General features: G+C 41.7%; 1 protein-coding gene across 2 annotated transcripts; it reads left to right on the forward strand.

Annotated features, from left to right (window-relative positions):
- The first annotated feature begins 4,720 nt into the window (after nucleotides 1-4,720).
- crema (cAMP responsive element modulator a) lies at nucleotides 4,721-18,095 on the forward strand. Of its 2 annotated transcripts, XM_010753602.3 has the most exons (8): nucleotides 4,721-4,872; nucleotides 5,908-6,016; nucleotides 6,126-6,245; nucleotides 7,807-7,895; nucleotides 7,999-8,147; nucleotides 8,712-8,900; nucleotides 15,587-15,746; nucleotides 16,278-18,095. In XM_010753602.3, the coding sequence occupies exons 2-8, from the start codon at nucleotides 5,921-5,923 to the stop codon at nucleotides 16,420-16,422; spliced, it is 948 nt and encodes a 315-aa protein (XP_010751904.3). In that variant the 5' UTR covers nucleotides 4,721-4,872; nucleotides 5,908-5,920; the 3' UTR covers nucleotides 16,423-18,095. The 2 variants fall into 2 exon arrangements, with proteins under 2 accessions (XP_010751904.3, XP_010751905.1); XM_010753603.3 differs by lacking the exons at nucleotides 4,721-4,872; nucleotides 5,908-6,016; nucleotides 6,126-6,245; ... (1 more) ...; nucleotides 7,999-8,147; nucleotides 8,712-8,900 and adding an exon at nucleotides 13,117-13,427 and having other exon boundaries at nucleotides 16,278-17,959.
- Nucleotides 18,096-19,476: the final 1,381 nt, after the last annotated feature.

Raw genomic sequence — 19,476 nt, forward strand, 5'->3', positions numbered from 1 at the left:
AATGATACGTCATAACTTGTTTAAAAGGCCCTGCGGGGGGCTTCTTGTGCACCAGCTCCTTTTCCTATTTCGGTCCGTCGTTCCACCCGAGTCTGAAACTGAACCAAACCCCCAAATGAAAAGAGAGTCCAAATCCATGTGGGGAGCTTTTAGGAACAGCTGCCCCGGTACATAAACCACATGCCTGCTCCAAAGAGACCAGACTACTATAGGAAATTAAAAAAAAAACCTCCACCTGAGCCAGGAAGATCAGTCATTTATAGAATATGGCAGGAATTGACTAGAATATGCATGACTATGTTTTTATTAGTGTATAAACACCCAAAAAAGGAGAAAACATATGTTTTTGTTAACTTAGAATGAGCTTTTTATATATATACATACACTGTAGGTCCTCTACATCCCACACACTGGACCTTTAAAGGATCAATGGCATCTAGCAGTGTCTTTTTCTCTGTAGCCAGTAGCCAGTGTTTAGGCTTGAGGGTTAGAGGCTGGTGACCCTGTAACCTGTTCCAGGCTACTGCAGATTCAGGAGGAAGAGGACCCACAGTGTCTGTAGATATAAAAGGATCATTCTAAGGTAACTCTAATCTTATTTCCAGGCGATTATACACCATTATAGATGCAAGGAAAACCATAGTTATTAATAGTATATTCCATTTCTGCCATGTTCTGTAAATAGAGCCTCCTGAATCACACCTGACTGAACAGCATAGGTTATAATGACCATTAGGGCCACAAAGGGGTGCAACATGAGGTTCGGTGAGAACCACTGAATCTCAAGTATGTGGAAAGTGTGTGTGTGTGTGTGTGTGTGTGTGTGTGTGTGGTTTACATGGGCACCGGTTAAAGGCGATCGCTTCACCATTTAGTGCCAGCATGCAGCTGGGAGACTATTTTAACTCTTAACACAGCTGGAGCTCACAGGCCAGCGACCACAGCCCCAGCAGCTGTCACGACGGATTAAAACAGCCTCAGCTTTGAGAGAGAGCGTGAGCGCTCGTTCACGGCGGTTTTCACAAAAGGTAACGCGGAGGAAATGTGCAATCACACCTGTGGGATGAATGAAAACACTAAATGGGGACTATTGTTGGTGTTGGAGAATTTTAACAGACTTTACTTTTGAGACATTTAGCAGATGGTTTGGCACAGAGCTGCAAACAGAATGTAGTTCAGTTTTACAAGCAGCAATGAAGTGAAGGAGTGAGGTCAGAGGTCAAAACCACCTTACCATCACTATGATTGTTTTACAGGAGCGGTGTTTAGTAGAAGGTCCTTGGAGACATGAGTTATTAAATGCTTTACATCAGGGATGTCCAAAACGTGTCACTCTTGCTCTTCTCTTTCACAAAATCATTCAGAAATGTGTCACATCTACAGATATATAACAGCAGTTCTGTCCTTAAAGGTTAAAATGCTTAAAGGTAATCTTCCAGCCATACAGTATCTGACAATCCTAGCAGGCCATAAATAATAATATATTTATGGCATGCGGCCATAAATATAAATAATATATTTATGGCCGCATGAAATCTTACCGCGGGCTGTGACTGGACCGCAGGCCGGACTTTGGACATGGCTGCTTTATATCAAGATGAGAAAAAATCCACTTGAAGTGAGACCGAATACAAAATGATTCATCTGTGCAAGCAAAATAAGTTCTAATACTTTTATTTTATTGTTTTCACGATCAATCCTAATGATAATCTTTCAATTATTTAGCAAGTATGCATGCGATTTGTAAGTTATTTTTCTGTCAACTTAACTGTGTAATTAATAAAACAGTAGTTACATCCAAAAGAAAAGAAAAAAAAGACACAGATAGGCGTCAGAAAATCAGCTAATGAATTAATATAAGAGCATAAATTGTCATTTTTATTATAGACATTGGCACCAGCTAAATTATCAACATGTAAATATAAACATCCACCTGTCAGACGGGATATTTGTGTGTGACAAAGCCTCATATTTGAATCAGTAGTGACCTCTTGTGGTGAGCAGTGAACAGTTAAGGCTGAGTGTGTGTGCACCTCTCAAAGATTAGAAATATTTAATTAATATAACTGCTTCCTGTCAAATTAATCAACAATTTAATAATCCTGCATGTATGTAATAATGTCTGTTAGACATATTGGACAATATAACAGTTTGTGTGGAGCAAAGCAGTGACATTTAACGCAGGGGGATTCACTGAGATGTGTTTATCTGTGTGGAAGGTGTGACACAACAAACACTTTGTGTATCTGAGACAGGAGCCCTGAGGGACGCCAGCCTACAACCCCTGTGTGTGTGTGTGTGTGTGTGCAGCATTTACTACTGCAGGAGTCAAACTGCAAGAACAGCAGTCACATCGTTATATTGTGCAGGGTTGTCTTTAGTTATAACATCAGTATTAACTCATGTTTTTATGATTTTATGTAGGTAACAAAAGAAAGTGACATTTGAAACCTCTGGTCCTGAGAGAGGACCGTGAAATGTTCCTAATTAGGACAGTTAAGCTGCAAAGGCCACAACGGACGCCCAAATACCTCTTTGATGGCATTAACAGCATGTAATTGTGTTACGCGTTCATCCCGGGCTAATTTTGTGCTAAAGAGCTGTCTGGCCTGGGTCATATTTGGCTCCCCCGCTGTTCCCCCCCGAGGGTTCCCCCTTCTGCTGCTGGTACTTGACCATCTGGACCCTCCATCGTCTGACCACAGGACAGACCAAGGAGATGAAGGAGGAGGATGAAAAGACCAGAGGGTAAGCAGTGGGGCGAGAGGGGGGGGACACAGGCCAGGATAAGTGACGTAGAGTTTTATGAAATGCTGAATGCAGAGAAATTAGAATACAGGAGGAAGTGTTGTGTAGACTGATACACTTAAAAGAACATTTTTGTCTCTGAAACCAGAGGCAGTGTGATGATTTTCAACATTTGCATAATATATTTATGCACTATTCATGAGCACTCACAAGCAACTCATTCAGTTGTGCCGAATGAGTTTCTTTTTTTCTTTTTCTGCGTCACACTGTTCAGAGATTAAAGGAGGGACTTGGCCACGCAGAGCAGTGCTCTTTGATAACAGCAGGGGCGGTGTTTGAACAGTACGACCTCTTCTGGCACGCCGGAGGACAGATGGCGGCTCCGGGGTCAGCCAGAGTCAGATCTAAATAAAGGAATTTCAGCGAGTACAGAACAGTTTCTACAGCACAGTACACACCTTAATATCAGAATGAAATAATACAACAATGCAAAGACGTTTAGGATGTTTTTACAATGCAGTTTTATCCATTAAAACTTGTTTTTGATCACAATATCTTGAATTTATTTTGTAATTCTTTGTTTTTAAGTCATTTTTTTGTTGTTAATTGAAGCTTTGAATGTTTTTATGAACATGTAGAGTCATTTCTTGGTTAAAGCCTCGATAAAACAAACCAAGACAATATATGACAAGTAACATTATATTTAGATATTGTATATATTTCCCTTGTATTGTCTTCTAAAAAATGTAAAAAGGGAACTGATAACTGGTTTATTACCAACAGACACAGTGTAGCAAAGACCCAGTGCTCTTTGTTAATGCCACATAATAAATATGCATGTGACCCTTCATGCTGTCACTGAAGCAGATATGTATTTCACTTTCACATACTTTGAAATAAAATGTAACACTGGCCTGAGTGTTACAAATAAATAAATTCATCTGGCTTATTCAGCCAGTAGATGGCAGCATGACTCTGATCTGCAAAACGTGTAAGTACCCATAGAAAAAAACACTGAAAAAAATATGAGAAATAAATGTGAAAATTGACAGTTGAACGACATCTGCTATTTAATTTAGAGGATATAAAATGTGAAATAAATAATAAAAATATAAAATCTTAACCTGACGCACACTTTACTCCTGTATTAGCTATAAAACATCCTAATTTCCGCTTTATAAACACGTTATATAACATTAATTTAACGTGATATCACTTCATTTTATAAATGATGTTATATTTTTGAATAAATTTAAATATTTAGTTATTGTTTTTTAACAGATAATCTCAAATTTTGCAGTTAAACTTTATTATTGAAGCAGAAACATGCCAGGAAAGCTCTTTAAACCACTGTATTTCACTTTCACATACTTTAAAATAAAATGTAACACTGGCCTGAATGTTAAAAATAAATAAATATTCAGCCAGTAGATGGCAGCATGACTCTGAACTGCAAAACGTGTAAACAACCATAGAAAAACACCGAAAAAAAATATATAAAATAAAAAAATAAATGCGAAAATTGACAGTTGAACGACATCTGCTATTTAATTTAGAGGATATAAAATGTGAAATAAATAATAAAAATATAAAATCTTAAACTGACGCACACTTTTAGCTATAAAACATCCTAATTTCCGCTTTATAAACACGTTATATAACATTAATTTAACGTGATATCACTTCATTTTATAAACCATGTTATATTTTTGAATAAATTTAAATATTTAGTTATTGTTTTTTAACAGATAATCTCAAATTTTGCAGTTAAACTTTATTATTGAAGCAGAAACATGCCAGGAAAGCTCTTTAAATTGTTATATTCTAATAAATTACTGATAAATTGAATATTCTGTGCTATGAATCAATAAATCTGTTTTTATTTATATAAACTCTGCAACCATCCTCGTCCACTCCCTGACACCGACGCGGAAGCGTCTCGGCGGGGAACGCTCTCGCTCCGCCCCGGCACTCTTCGGACGTGAAGCCGACCCGTCGGTCGACATTTTCGGCACAGCATCATCATCATCAGCGCTGACGTGAACCTACGTGAGCGGAGGCACAGGCAGTCCACCCTGTACTGTAATTAGTGACGAGTCAGACTACGTAAAAAAAAAAACTTCGGTAAGTCACCGCAAAGCTGTCACCTTTTTTTTTTTTTTGTCGCTCGGTGCAGAGTCGAAGGAGAAATGTGCAAACTGTCTGCGGCTGCGAAACTTTGCATTAAAAAAAACTTTGCTGCTTTTTATTTTATTTATTTTTTTTAATTAAGCTGATCAACATGCAGGATGGAAATGTTCTCCCGGTTTGCTTTCTGTCCGGTTACCGTGCAGCTGCCTGCAAAACAAGCGTGACCGAGTCACGTACAGGGAGGTCACTTCAAAATAAAACAAACCCACAAACAAATCTGAAAAATATCAACGCTTCCATTATTGCTCCATACATGTGCACTGCCTTCATTCATTCATAATTATGTTACCTACATGCTATACCTTTCAAAATAAAAGCTTTATTTTCATAATAATATCACAAAAACATGAAAAATATTAAAGTGCAGTTTATGTTACCTGAACACCAATAAAAAACAAAAAGTGTTATGTTTACAGGTTTACTGTTGTCGACTTTTGTAACAGTTCCTCAGACACGCGTGGGTATTTCCAAGACGAATCATGCTTTAATTTCATCATGATCTCTGTGGTTTCATATCTGCACTGCAGTTACACTTTCTGACTCTCTCGGTAGAGTCCCATGTTTGAAATATCAGAACTGCAACAGACATAAACGGTGTCATCATATAAACGTATTCGAATATATTAGTTTTGTATCTTTTAAATGGTGTTTAAGCTCCAAAGATTATAGTGACAGTTATTCCAGCTTTGACTTTTACTTTCATATTGGGGCGTCGAAAACATTCAGTCAGCGTGACAATAACACATGCCATCATTCAGTAAACAGCTCAGAAATGAAGAAATCCCAGTTTTATTGCAGGTATAAAAAAGGTCCATCATGTAGGGATGTGTCAGGATAATCCGCCTTATCAGATCCATGAAGAGAAACAAGTTTGGTATCTCATGAAAAGGCTTCATTTGTTTATGATCTGATAAACAGGCCTCTGCATTATTTTGAATAATATGTGTGGCTGTCTGTCCGTCCGTCTAGGTGGCTGACAGGAATGGATACGTCTGCCTCGCCTCAGATGGACGACAGTTTAAATGACTCGCTGACAGATGGAGAGGAGGACCACAGTGAAGGCAGTCCATCTCCTCAGGTACACACACACACACATACACCTTGTTATAAAGAAGGGGCGTCACTACATCACTCAGATGTTTGTGGACAGTGTGTGGATTGTTGAGTGACTTGATCCGTACCTGCAGGTGTCGGTGGCAGAAGCAGAGTCTCCCGGTGTGACTGTCGTCACTATGTCTGACGGTCAAATGCTGCAGGTCCAAGGGGTCATCCAGGCCCCTCAGACCTCTGTCATACAGAGTGTCCAGGTGAGAGCAAGCAATATCAAAATATCATCAAGATACTGCAGTCCTTTGGTGTTTAAGTCCCTTCAGATCCCTTCTCAAGTCTTTCAAGTCACATCTTTAGGAGCAAGTCTCAAGTCAATCAAGACAACTCCAAGTGGAGTCTCAAGTCCATGTCGAGATCCCCAATGTGTTAGAGCAAAACTCAAGTCCTGCTCAGGTCTTTCAAGTCACATCTGTCAGTGCGAGTTTGCAGTCAGGTATCAAGTGAAGTCTTAAGTCATTTCTCCAGTCTCCAAGTCTCAAGCCAAGTCAAGGTGTAAATGTGTTGTGAACAAAAGGTGAAAACAGTGCAGCACAGTGTTGCAGAAGTAGCGATGTCAGAGTTAGTGTGCTAGTGAACCAGGACTTAGGTGCCATGTGTAAAAGCTACTCTGGAGCAGTGCATGCAGTCTCAGTGTGTCTGTTAATAGGATTGATGTGAGTAGGAGGAGGCGAGGTTTAAGCTCATCAGTCTAACCTTCACGCTGAGGAGCATGTTGTTGTGTCTGGGCAGGACGACAGCTCCCCGAACCGTCCACACGTCAATCTGACCGCTTCACCGATTAATGTGGTGCAAGACGTGCAGATGTTTCAGCAGTTTATTGATGGGAAATGAAATATCACACCCCTTTTTTCTTTTTATCAGTTCACATCTTGCAGCAGATGTGCAGCTTCATTTGCAGGGCACAGATTACGTCGCAGTTTCGCGATAAGCATCTTTTACGAGGAACCAGTCAGGAGATGAAACGTGTCAAATGCGCAGCTCAGCAGCAGATATGAACCACAGTGTGGTTTCTTAACCTGGTTTCAAACGATTCTGCGTTATCAGTGCGTCGCATCAATAATAGCGTGAATATATTGACTTCATTGTGGCTGAAATTTCACCGTAATTATTACACTGTCGCAGAATTAAACATACCGCGCCGCTGATTCCTGAAAACACAATTCTAAGACACCGCAAACTGTGCAGAAACGCAGCCATTGTGCGACTTCACTGAACCTGAAACAGCACAGACCCAACTTCCTCTCCCACATTTCTAAATAAATGGACACACCCCTGTTTAACCTGGCATAAATCAGACTTATCCTTTTGTGTGCGGCGCAGACATTATCCTCTAACAGTGTCAGGGCAGCCTTTGTGTTGTTAACACACAAACCATTGCGCACCGGCGTGAGTCATAAAAGCCTATTGATTGATGACACACACGCACGACAAGGACGGATTTATGTTTGTTGTCATTCGACAGGTCAGAGGGTAAACCAGTTTATTCTCCCCGGGGTAAATTATGCTTGGAAAAAAAAGGAGGGGGGTGAACTCAAACATTCACAAATAATTACACATTATATGGAACACTGTGGAGACACGTGATGGGTTGGAAAGATTAAAAATAAAACGCCGCTTTGACGTCTGTCGAGCAAACAACTCCCAGTTTACCCATAGGCCTGTGTGCAGGAAGCGAAGATGATGCCAAATTAAAATGAAAAACAAAAAACAAATATTGTGGATTACTCACCGTTTCCTAATACTATTTGTTTTCTACAGATTGCCACTGTGGCGGAGCTGGACGACGACGCTCCCGTCACAGACACCCAGAAGAGGCGGGAGATTCTCTCCAGGCGTCCATCTTATCGGTGAGAAGACGTCAAGGCCGTGATTAAAAACAAAAAAAACAATAATAAGAAGAATACGGTGTGTGAAGTCTATCTCAGTTCATGGAATTATCTTTTTACCCAGAAAAATACTCAACGAGCTTTCAACGGATTCACCGGCAGTTCCTAAAATCGATGAAGAGAAGACGGAGGAGGAGGCGGCGGCGGCGGCGGCCAGTGTGGCCTCGGCATCAGCGCCGACCTCCATCTACCAGACCAGCTCAGGACAATACAGTCAGTACACACTCGAACAGGCATGTTAGCTGAACTTGAACCAGCCTCAACGTAAATATTGAATTTCCTGTGATTCTACGTACACATTTCTTACATAAATACATCATACTGCATGTTTGCAGCATCACTTAAATGTGCACAGGTGCTTTAGTGCTGTTGCCATGGAGAACATAGAGTACAACCAGAAGCACAAATCCAAGCTGTAGCACATTGAGAAATCTTTGATGAGTCACTCAGGAGCAATAAATGGCATCATTGTTGCTGCACAGGAACATAATTTTAAACGACTGGAGAGGAAACAGTGAAATATATGACATAATACACAAAGCTCCTTGGGAGTTGTAGTCCTCTCATCAAGTTTTTATGTATTCTCTTGTATACTGTTTGTTGACTTTCTTATAAATATACTAGACTGTCTCATTGTTTTCACCAGACGCATGAATGACACTTTCGCAGCTACGTGACACGACAAATGTCCCATGTCTCCCAATTTGCTTATCTGTCTCACTTGAGGCTGCAGCCGAGTCATGACTGTACTTTGACCTCCCCCCCCTACACACACAGTTGCGTTCACTCAGGGGAGAGCCATCCAGTTGACCGGCTCCGGAGCTGAAGCCCTTCAGGGCTCACAGACCCTGGCGGTGGCCAGCTCTCCCACCCCGCAGCCTGGAGCTACAATCCTACAGTGTGCGGGGCAACCCGGAGACTCTTCACAGCAATACTTCATCCAGGGAGGACAGGTGCTCATCCAAGGTAGGGTTCAACTGGGTTTTTGGTGAAATTGTATGCATACTCGTGAAAATTTGTGAAACTGTTGCTATATGCGTCGCTAAAACACGATTTCCTCACGGCACATCTGGCAGCACTAGGAATAACATTAATTTCTACAGTGACTCAGCATAAATAGAAGCTAAAATGACAATTCAATTTAACACAATTGAACTCATGGGATTAAGACCCAGAAGAAAGTGTTCCACAATTTTGGTTTATCCTGGGGCCAGCTCATAAACGAATGAACGTCAGTATGATTAGGGATTTAGACGAGGACGACAAAGTACTGTAATGAAATGTGTGAAAATATTAAAAAAGAACACAACACAGCCTTGTGGACTAAGCACAGAAGACCAAAGCACAGGTGTCAAATGTCTTGAATTGTGAAAGTGGAAGCAGGGCTTACTCACCAGTGACTCAGGGATGTGTTCTTTCATCACCGTCAGCATCGTCAGAGTGCAGGTGAGGCCAGAGACTGTGAAGCTGTTACGGACTAATGGGCGACCTTTTAGACTGTGTAGTTTCAGGGCGGCATTTCAAGGACGGCCACAGACTGTCCACTGGATTTCCATAACACACACACACACACACACACACACACACACACACACACACGAAGATTTCTCCAACCAGTAGCTCAGTCCAGTTCTTGCTATATTATTTATTATTTATTGATCCCTCATTTTTTTCCACTCAAGTTTTTTACATGCATTTTGAGAGATGGTGGAGTGATGGGCAGCCACACAGGGCGGCGCCCTCAGAGCAGTTGTGGGGTTCGAGGGCTCCTCAGCAGTGCCCAGGCGGTGAACTGGCACCATACTTTGGTCCATAATGGACTTGAACCGGCCACCCTCCAGATCCCAAGCTACTGCCGCCCCCCCTTGCTGAGACTTATGCTGAGTTTTATAGCGACATGATGCCTCTGTCCTTAAATATTAGTGTCACCTCAATCCCTGTAATGCAGAACACCAACAGAAGTGTATTCTGTGTCTCCATTGCACTCTTTTTCTCAAGCAATAGTAGCAACACCACATGCTTTGAAAAGGACATTTCTACTACTTGCCACAATATTTCAAAAGAGTGTGCACATTAAGGTTGCAGCCTATGAAAAGAAATGAAACACTTTGTTGGTCTTTATACTCACACAATAAGTCTCGAGGAAGTGTGCTTGAGCACAACTTAACTGTGCCTCCTTTAGTGTTGGGAAGCCAAAGTCCTGCATAAAGAACCCGTATAAATGTGGTCTGGACTCCACGGTGGAAATGAGTCATGGTGTGTACCTGCACTGTGTAAACCTGAGTTACCGATAAAACGTCCACTTCAGTCAGAGCCACAGATCTTTGGCCATGCCATGAAGTTGCCCTCTTACCTCCGTCACATCTTGAAAGTACTGAAGAGGACGGGTGTCGGAGCTGCTCCACCTGAGTCTTTCCTTGTCATGAAGCTCTGCGGCCTGACTCCTTTCAGTTTTCTGCTGGGATCTGATCTGCTTCTTCACACCATCACTGCATTTCTCAATCATACTAATCAGCTCAGTAAAGATCTTCTCACTGTCATCCTCTTCACCTTGTTATGACCAAAGCCCATGTCCTCCTGGAGCTTCTTGGTGAGGTTGACGTATTTTCCAAATGTAGGGCCTTCATAGTGAGGCTGGAGATGTTTCACACAGGCCTTCAGGACTTTCAGATTTGTTCAAGGGCAGACATCACAGGCCACATCTTCAGCTCCAGCATGGCAGTGATCAACCTTCTTCAGCTCATCCTCTGAATCAGCCATTGAGGCCTCAGTGTGAAGGTCTAGCTACACTATGTGATCCTCCACATCACAATGGCTTTTAATACAGTTCCTACAGTAGCTGTGCCCACAGGGAATAGTCACTGGTTCCTTCAGATCCAGACAGATCAAACAGCAAAGCGTTTCCGGAACCAAATAAATCCCCTGCTCTGCAATTTGTACGTGAAAGTGAATGTCACATTGCTTCAGTCAACAACAAAATCTTTCCTCATACAGTGTGTATTTCATGATCCGCTGTGAATGGGCTTGTCTGCTCTTGCACTCTGCTCCCACACTGTAAACACCCATTCTTTACCTCAGCTGTGGGGTGGGAACAAGGAAACGTGTGAGCGGGAATGGAAGTTGATCTACCTGAGAGAGACCATAAAGAGCTTTAATTACAGCAAGAGTGATTTCAAAGAAGCAGTGTGTGCTCAGTGTATGTTTACATTATGAACACATAACTATGTCAACACAGAAGCTAACTGGTTTCTAACTTTCCAAGTTGGTTAAGCAGAAGCAGCCGTATCGACGTCGTCTTCTGTCGTGGCTCTAAGTTTCTCTGAGTTTTCCAGTAGCATCATAAAATGTCAAACATGTACACCACGGCTACATTCCTCAGGCAGGTTTCCCTGCATGCAATGCATGCTATGCAAGTTCCCTTTTCTGACTTCCCTTTTGCATGCTGACAAAATGAATGAAACTCCTGGCTGCTTGAAACGCAGGCAGAACGCATTAAAGCACGGACAAGTGTGGAATGCAGCAGATGACTAGTGTCAGTGTTGCATGCTTTAGTCTAAAGTAATCTAGGAAAACCCCACAATTTTAAAACCCAGGGTTTCCCCTGTGCAGTCATCCGAGTTTTAGTTTTGTCGATAACTTCAACAGCAGAGAAAAGAATAAACCGTTTCAACTGGAAACACTGTTTTTCTGTTTGTTATGGATGCACTCATATTTCCATATGATGACGATCTTCAACAAGTGATCCAACTGGAAAGTCAATAGGTGCTGAGACGTGTATATACTGTGTATATATGTAGTGGCTTGTTTGGCATTAAGCTTCTTTTTATTATTGTTTTATTAAAATAATTGGCTTCATCGCAGAAAACCAGTGTGTTTGCACGGCTTTAAGAATCAGATGGGAATAATCACAGTCATCATAGTTAATTAAAACCTATTAAATTAAGTTACCACTCCAAATGTTTCTTAAATCTGCAGCTTAAATCTTAAATCTTCCATTCCAGTGTCATGCACATGCAGGCCTCGTTCTACTTAACGAGGTACCGCTTAGGTGATCACATCAGCCAAATCTTATTTAACGAGTAAAAGTATAAAAAACTACTGCTGTGGCTGTTTTTATCCGCTTCCACTAGGGCCAGCTGGATGGCACAAACAGTGCTAGTAGTTACGTCAAAAGTCAAAAAATAACTACTGACCAAAGGTTCAATTCTGGCTTTGCTGGCAGAGAGATGCAGCGAGCGTCAGGCTGCTTCCAGCCTTAACATTTCAAAGACGGCGGTTCATAAGAACGAGGTCAAGCAGCAGACACCGGGGACAACAAAACTATACAGGCCGGCAGAGGGTGTAAAAACAACTCTACACTGACCGGGATGACATCAAATGTTTGGGAATTTGTGTGTGTGTATATATATAATAAATAAGTCAAAGCCAAAGTCAAGCCATACTCTGGAAAGTTCCACATCTTTGCTTTTCACTGACATCTCAATAAGAATCGTTGTTTTCATGCTCGAAACACGTGATGACACATTGTGTGGTCAGCTCATTGACATTTATTTTTTTTAAGATAACAATTGCTGTGAAAACCTCAAAGACTTTTTCACTTCCATTATAATAAAAACATCAAAGGAACATTCAAGGAAATCAGTTTTGTGCTTTTGTTGGATTCGGCTCATTGACGTCTTAGAATCGAGTTTTCTTTTTAAATGAACATTGTCATGTACAGTGTTTATCTGAAGTATGTACGATTGGACGGTCTCACTACTCAAATATTTGACGTTCGTATTATAATAAGTGTGATGAAGGATTTTCACAGTAAGTGTTTCAAGCAAATTAAGTCCATTCACAAGCTTTGTGAAATAACTGTCAGCTCCACAAGTCATACTGCTGAATTCATACAGCATGTATGTCGTCACCACTCCTCTCATCTTAAGACACACACACACACGTATACACAAAATAACTCTAATCAGGGTGCTCAACAGTTTGCACGGCAGCCACTTGGGACACAATATCCTCTTGTTTGTTGAGCGTCTCTCTAGTTGCGTCACTAGCGCTAAAAATAAAACCCCCTCTCCACACTACCACCCCTCCTCCCTCTCTCTCTCTCTCTCTCTCTGCCCCGGCTCACATTGTGTTTCTCTATTTCAGCGTCTGATCCGCTGGGGGGGAGGGAAGGGAAGGGAAGGGGGAGGAACTCTTAATCCAGGGTGTTTTACTGACTTCAGCGGGCAGGAGTGATGTCATTGTGATGTCAATGCCTGTAATTGTAATAGGGCTGCAAAGTTGACGAGTGACCACTCTGATTCAGAGAGAGAGAGAGAGCTGAGAGGCAAAAAGGAGACGAAGAAGAAGAAGAAGGAGAGACACTCTAGTACAACGCAAGGAAGGAAGAGAAGGTAGAAGAGTGTTTTCACAGTGCTGAGGTGTTTTGTGCTACCGTGGTGCTGGATTATTGGAAACAAGAGATGGCTGTAACGGGGGATGAGACTGAGTCAGGTAGAGTTTCTCTTACACATATTTTCAATGTTATGTGTACAAGTCTGCATCTGTTGTTTGGAGAGATGCATGTATTGCATGTGCTGTCAGTCAGAGTTGAAGTGTTTTTTTCAATATTTAATTTATCCAGCTGTTGGAATAAATGATTTTTTTCCTTGCAGAGAAATATTCTGTGTCACTTTAAAATGACTTTAACTTGACGTGTTGTGAAATTGAGGAAGATCCGTGGCACAGATTGGACAGCTGTCCTTCTCGTTTCAACACAGGAAAAGCACTCTGACAGCTCAGAGTTGTGTTTCTGTATCCCGCTGTTATACACACACACACACACACACATACACACTAATACACGTACACAAAGTCTGCTCTCTGAACCGCCAGTGGTTGTCAGGCAGAAAGGCACAGAAGAAGTGAAGGGGTGGGTGGCAGCAAAGGGAGGGAGGTAAGGGGGGGGGTAAGATAGTCGTCTGTTTGACGTCACTCCAGTTTCCTGGAACAGAGGCCAGGCAGGGAAGAGAGAATGCAAAACGGGCGAGTGAGACGCACACACTGACGTCAGCACAGCCCGAGTCACTCTGTTATCACAATGAGAAAGACTCTGTGTGTTTATGTGTGTGTGTAAAGACCTGCTGTGTCTCATTTTGAATGAGTGTGTGTGTGCCTGTGTGTGTGTGTGTGTGAGGATTTAGCAGATAGAAAGTTCTCAGGAACAAAGTGCAGAAGAGAAACTGAAATGCTGAGGGACGGCAGGCAGGCAGGCAGAGCAGTTAACAGTTGAGTCATGCAACTGTTGACTCAACACAAACAGCACGTTAAAAAAGCAAGCTGCTTTCTCCAGGATCACTCTCACAGCTTTTACTGATAAATGCAACAAACCGGGCCGGTTATCAGCAGCACACAGTTCGTTCAGATCGTGGTGAACACCGAACAAGTCTTAGAAAAGCTCTAATTCCTTCTCTTGAGTTCATAATATATGCAAATAAACAAACAAAACATATTGTTTTATTTTAATGGCATTAAACCCAAGTGGCTCATTTAGATTCAACTGAACACGGTCTAATAAGTAACTAGGCTGCACAGTTATATAATCTATATATCAGAATCAGGATCGCTTTATTGGCCAGGTGTGTGTACACACACACACACACACACACACACACAAGGAATTTGACTCCAGTTCACTGTGTCTATACAAGCATAGACACAGTACAGTTTAAAAGACACGGGGCATGACAGGTAGGCGCAGACATGAACATAAAAACATTAAAAATGTATTTTTTTTTAAATACATACATATTATAAGACATCTAACTATCTATAGACATTTGACAGACATTTGTACACTGGAAAAAAAGGGCTGGTGATAGTGCATATAATATTTAAATGTGTTGATATGATGAAATCATTGATTATTTTGAAACAGCAGCTCCTCCCTCACCGAGAAGAAACAGCCAGAAACGCCTTTTCTACTGTTACAGTCACCTGACACTAATCCTATAACATAAATTACTAATATGTGTGAACAAATGAAGTCATTCTAGATCAGAAATAATTAGTGCTCACAACTCGACTCTTTACACTTGCTGTGCTGTGTAAACGTCTTAATGTTTAGAGGAAAGAATATTTCAAAAGAGAAGTTTGGGCGTCTCTGGGTTTTTGTTTTTCAGCCAGCATCTAGTGGCCGATAGAGGAACTGCAGGGTAAGTCTTAAAGGCCTTAAGACTAAAAAAAGCTTCTGCATCAAGTAAAAAGAAGAAATTATTGCAACATACTGAGTGGAGGTTTCACATGCTCGTAACTGCTGCAAAATAAATCGATTTTTGTCGGCTCACTCTGTGCTTTTGTGTTGTGCACCTGCATAATGAGCACACACAGGGACACAAAAGAAAAATCCAACAAGCCGGGTCATTTAAGAACAAATACCTGTCCACAAGGACAGTAATGGTGACAGGAAATTCATCTTTTAAGGCAGGAAGGAGAGCGGATAAGCGCACTTGGCTGGTCTGACATCCTCTGGTGAAATACTTGAAGAGGAAAATGTGAAGAAACAGAGTGTGATTGAGTACAACTGGAAAATCTGAAAAGAAATATGATTTTTGGGGAAAGTTGCAGGATTTGCAGTCCTAAACTGTCTTGTCCATCTTCTCTCCCTCCTGTAGCTGCCACAGGAGACATACCCGCCTACCAGCTGCGTTCGCCCAACTCGGGCCTGGCCCAGAGCATCGTGATGGCGGCGTCCCCGGGCACCATGCAGAGCCCGTCGTCGCAGCACGCGGAAGAGATCACCCGCAAGAGGGAGGTCCGACTGATGAAAAACAGGTAGGAGCCGGTGCCAGTAGCAGGACATGTTCCAAATAATCACCCTCAAACGAGATGTGAAGACATAAACCAGGTTCATTCTTAAAAAGGGGGTTTAGAGAGAAAGTGAGTGGGGTCACGAGAGTATGTGAGAAAATAAGCTTCCATTCATCACAAATGCAGTCACTCAAATGTCAGAGTATTTAAAGCTTCCAAAAGAGGCCGTAAAACAACGAGTCAATAAACCACTTAACCACCGGATCTCCGTGGAAGTGGAAACAGCCTTTGGGATTGGCTTTGACACTTTTTTGGGTTTTTCTCATGCGACAAGTCACAAGCAGTGTAAAGGTCAGAGCGGCAGTGTACTGCTTTTATAGATGTCCAAGTGTTTCTGTGGAAGAGGGGTTTACCAATAAAACTTGAACTTGACAGCCTTGAGAACATCTGCTCTCTTGGACTGTGCATAGCTTAGCATTTCATCTGGAGTCTAAATGACATTTTTCATCAAGCGACTCAAACATATTTTTTTCCCCTCTCTGTTTTCGTCTCCAGGGAAGCAGCTCGCGAGTGCCGCAGGAAAAAGAAAGAGTACGTCAAATGTCTGGAAAACCGCGTGGCCGTGTTGGAAAACCAAAACAAGACCCTGATTGAAGAGCTGAAAGCACTGAAGGACATTTACTGCCACAAAGCGGAGTAGCGGCGGCTGTTTTGCGGTCACACCGTTTTACAAACTGCTGCAGCAAACACACACACACAAAAAAAAAGAAAAGAAAAGACTCTGGAACAAAAACTGCTTTGACCGTCGTCGTTTCTCTGCTCACTCAGGCCTGGTTTACGCTCAGTTCAGAAAGTGTTCCCAGGGAAATCGAAACAGCTCGAGCTTGCCAGTTTCGCTCTTGTTCTTATCTTGTGCTCTTTGCATGCGAAGACCCCCAAGTGTCGCACACACACACACACACACACACACACACACACACACACACACTATGCTTGCTGTTGCTTTTTTGTGCACAAGGCGAAAAAGACAACCAATGAGAGCCAGCTAGAGAAGAGGAAGAGGAAATACAGGTGCTTCCTGAAAATGTGCCGCCCAAGTACAGAGATTACGAAAGAAAAAAAAAAAAACCTTGGCGGGTCAGCCGGGTCTCCCTACCAGCAAGTTTCTCTGAGGTCAGACAAGGTGCACACAAAGCTCCAGATCCACCACCAGCTGCAACAAGGCAACTCAACCGTGTTTACCTGATAATGTCATCTGTGTCACATAACGCTGCCGTCTCTTTGTTTTCATGCATTCCTTCATACGAAAAGATTTCTCTCCATATCATCGACTTGTTCTCAGTTTGTGTAGAAGTTCTTGATTTGGTTTTTTAAAGAAGTCAACCAGAAGAATTCAAGATGAAAATCCTCGTAGGTTATGCACAGAACTTCAATATGCATTTCAAGCCAACATAGCGGGGCCGTCGGCTGAATCCGAACTTGGTTAGAAAAAGTCCAACAGAGCCTTTTTTTATTTTTCACGTGGATTGTAGTATCTGAAGTGACCGAGCACAGCTTGCTCTTTAGTCAAAGCACAGAAAGTACCAAAGTGTCAGTGTGGATCTCAGAGTTTATATTCTCTTAATATTAATATCATTCGCAGAACTTCACTCCACGACTTTATACACATTCTACGAAGCAGTTGCTTGACATGAAAACTTTTGCAGACCCCCACATCTTAAGACGACTCGAAGCTTAAAGAATAACTGTCGTGCTTTATTGTCGCGCGAGCGTTAGTTTTGTTCCTCGAATGATGGATATCCATTGTGGTATAAAACTGTATTTTGATTATGGCTAGATATTAAAATGCTCTGTTTAAAGGGTGATGCCAATTTCTTTTCTTTCTTTTTTTTAATGTAATGACATTTTGTTTTAATGATAATATATCATCTTGTGTTAATATTTCTGGTGATTTGCTTTGCTTTTTTTTCTGTTTATATAGTTGTTGAGTTTGTCCCACTGATTATATATTTTAGGAGAAAACATTAGAAAGAGCATTTCTTAATGTAACATGCCCGACACCTCTTATGACTGCCAAAGCTTTTTAAGTAACAGTTAGGTGTTTAACTACTGTTTAGCTCCATGACAGCAGTGTGAATTATCCTGTGGCGGTCTCAAAATGATCCCTTTGTATTCACAGATGGTCATTCTCTTAAAAAAAGGCAGGTGATAATAAACTTTTCTCTGATATCAACTGAGCTGAAATTCTCTGCACGTAGTTTATTTTTTCCCCCTCGTCTTTTACCAGGTGATCTCTGCTTAGTGTACTTCCTTGTTTGAATTGTAAAACCAAAACTATTTTTGTTTATCTAATAATAAAACATTCAAATGTGATATGGATTGTGACTCACACTGTCCTTCACGGTAACTTCCTCTTCCCCGGGATTCGAGCCACCTGCAGTAGGCGACTTTTAAACAGAAGGGTTGTCCTGCAAAACCTCATCCGTCATTGAGTTCTGTGTTGGAAGGACCGGTTTAGATTTGGTACTTTAGAGTTTTATTTTGAAAAGTCTCACTTTTTTTGTAGAAATCTGTATTTTTACATTATTATTTACACTACTTATGATCCAAAACTAGCGAGTCCACAGCTTTGCTGACAGCCAAACATCAACCAGGTCACCAGCAGCAGCTGATATCACTGACTAGTCCAACAGCAGTCAGCCCAGCTCAGCTCACCAACCACTAAAAGTCAGTCCCTCACCTCTGCCATTAAGTCCATAGAGGCTGCTGAGCCAGGTTACATTGCTCACTTGCCCCAGCTCCAGTTCTGGCACTACACCAGCTTTGCTCCCAAACAACAATCGCCTGAACCCTTTGCCTGAAAACCACTCGCCCGGTCCTCTGAGCAGTCAGAGGACATCAGAGGGAAAACCAGCAAACATTTTCCTCCATAAATATGACAGACTTTAATCAGTGAAAAAGTTGGTGAAGTCTGTTTTGCTGAGTGATACTGAAGATGTAGTCTGTCATGCACCTGAACCTGTTTCTCTTTTCCTTCATATGTTCTGGATCTACATATTCAAATGTTCAGGGATGAAGGCCGGTTTTATGAATGCGTAGAAGATGCTGAGAGTTTATTTCATCTTCTCCTTCTTCTTCTTAATTTTGGTTCTCTGCCAACAAAGTGCCAAGTACATAATTATTATCTTTGTTTGTTAAGATCTCGCTGTTCATATTGTAATATCCTATGACGTGTTAGAAGCTCCCAACACGTCAGATTCAAATCAGGTTGCGTAAATGTCTCTGATACACATCAACACTCGTCACTAGTTGGTCAAACTAAAGTGAAAATAATCAAATCTGAATCCAGCAAAGATTTCAGCAGCAAAAAAGGGGGTGATGCAAGTGGAAAAGAGTAGTTTCCATAGCAACCCCTGATGATATAGCATTGACCTGGATGGGGTTGATAAAAACGGAGATAATTGTGTTTTTCATGTATGTCTCTGTCTTTCGTGCATGCATGTGACCTCTGTGCATAAATAAAACTTATCATGCTGGTTCAATCTCTCACACACACACACACACACACACACACACACACACACACACACACAGCCTTTGAGCGAAACCTTGACACTGCTGTTTATAAACAGAAAACCTTGCCAACACTGGAGCATCAGTCTTGCCTCTTCAGCATTCTAGCTTGAAGTTTCCACCAACATTTAAAATGCTTTCATCAAATATTTCGTGCACTGTTCACCGTCAACACACTGAT

The sequence above is a fragment of the Larimichthys crocea genome, chromosome II, assembly GCF_000972845.2.
Source record: "Larimichthys crocea isolate SSNF chromosome II, L_crocea_2.0, whole genome shotgun sequence".
Taxonomy (NCBI): Eukaryota; Metazoa; Chordata; class Actinopteri; family Sciaenidae; genus Larimichthys; species Larimichthys crocea.

Bases quoted from the DNA above. Each gene is read 5' to 3' on its own strand.
- crema (XM_010753602.3), top strand. From the start codon at position 5,921: ATGGATACGTCTGCCTCGCCTCAGATGGACGACAGTTTAAATGACTCG. The intron at 6,017-6,125 runs GTACACACACAC...CCGTACCTGCAG, and splicing joins AAGGCAGTCCATCTCCTCAG to GTGTCGGTGGCAGAAGCAGA. The intron at 8,901-15,586 runs GTAGGGTTCAAC...TCCCTCCTGTAG, and splicing joins AGGACAGGTGCTCATCCAAG to CTGCCACAGGAGACATACCC.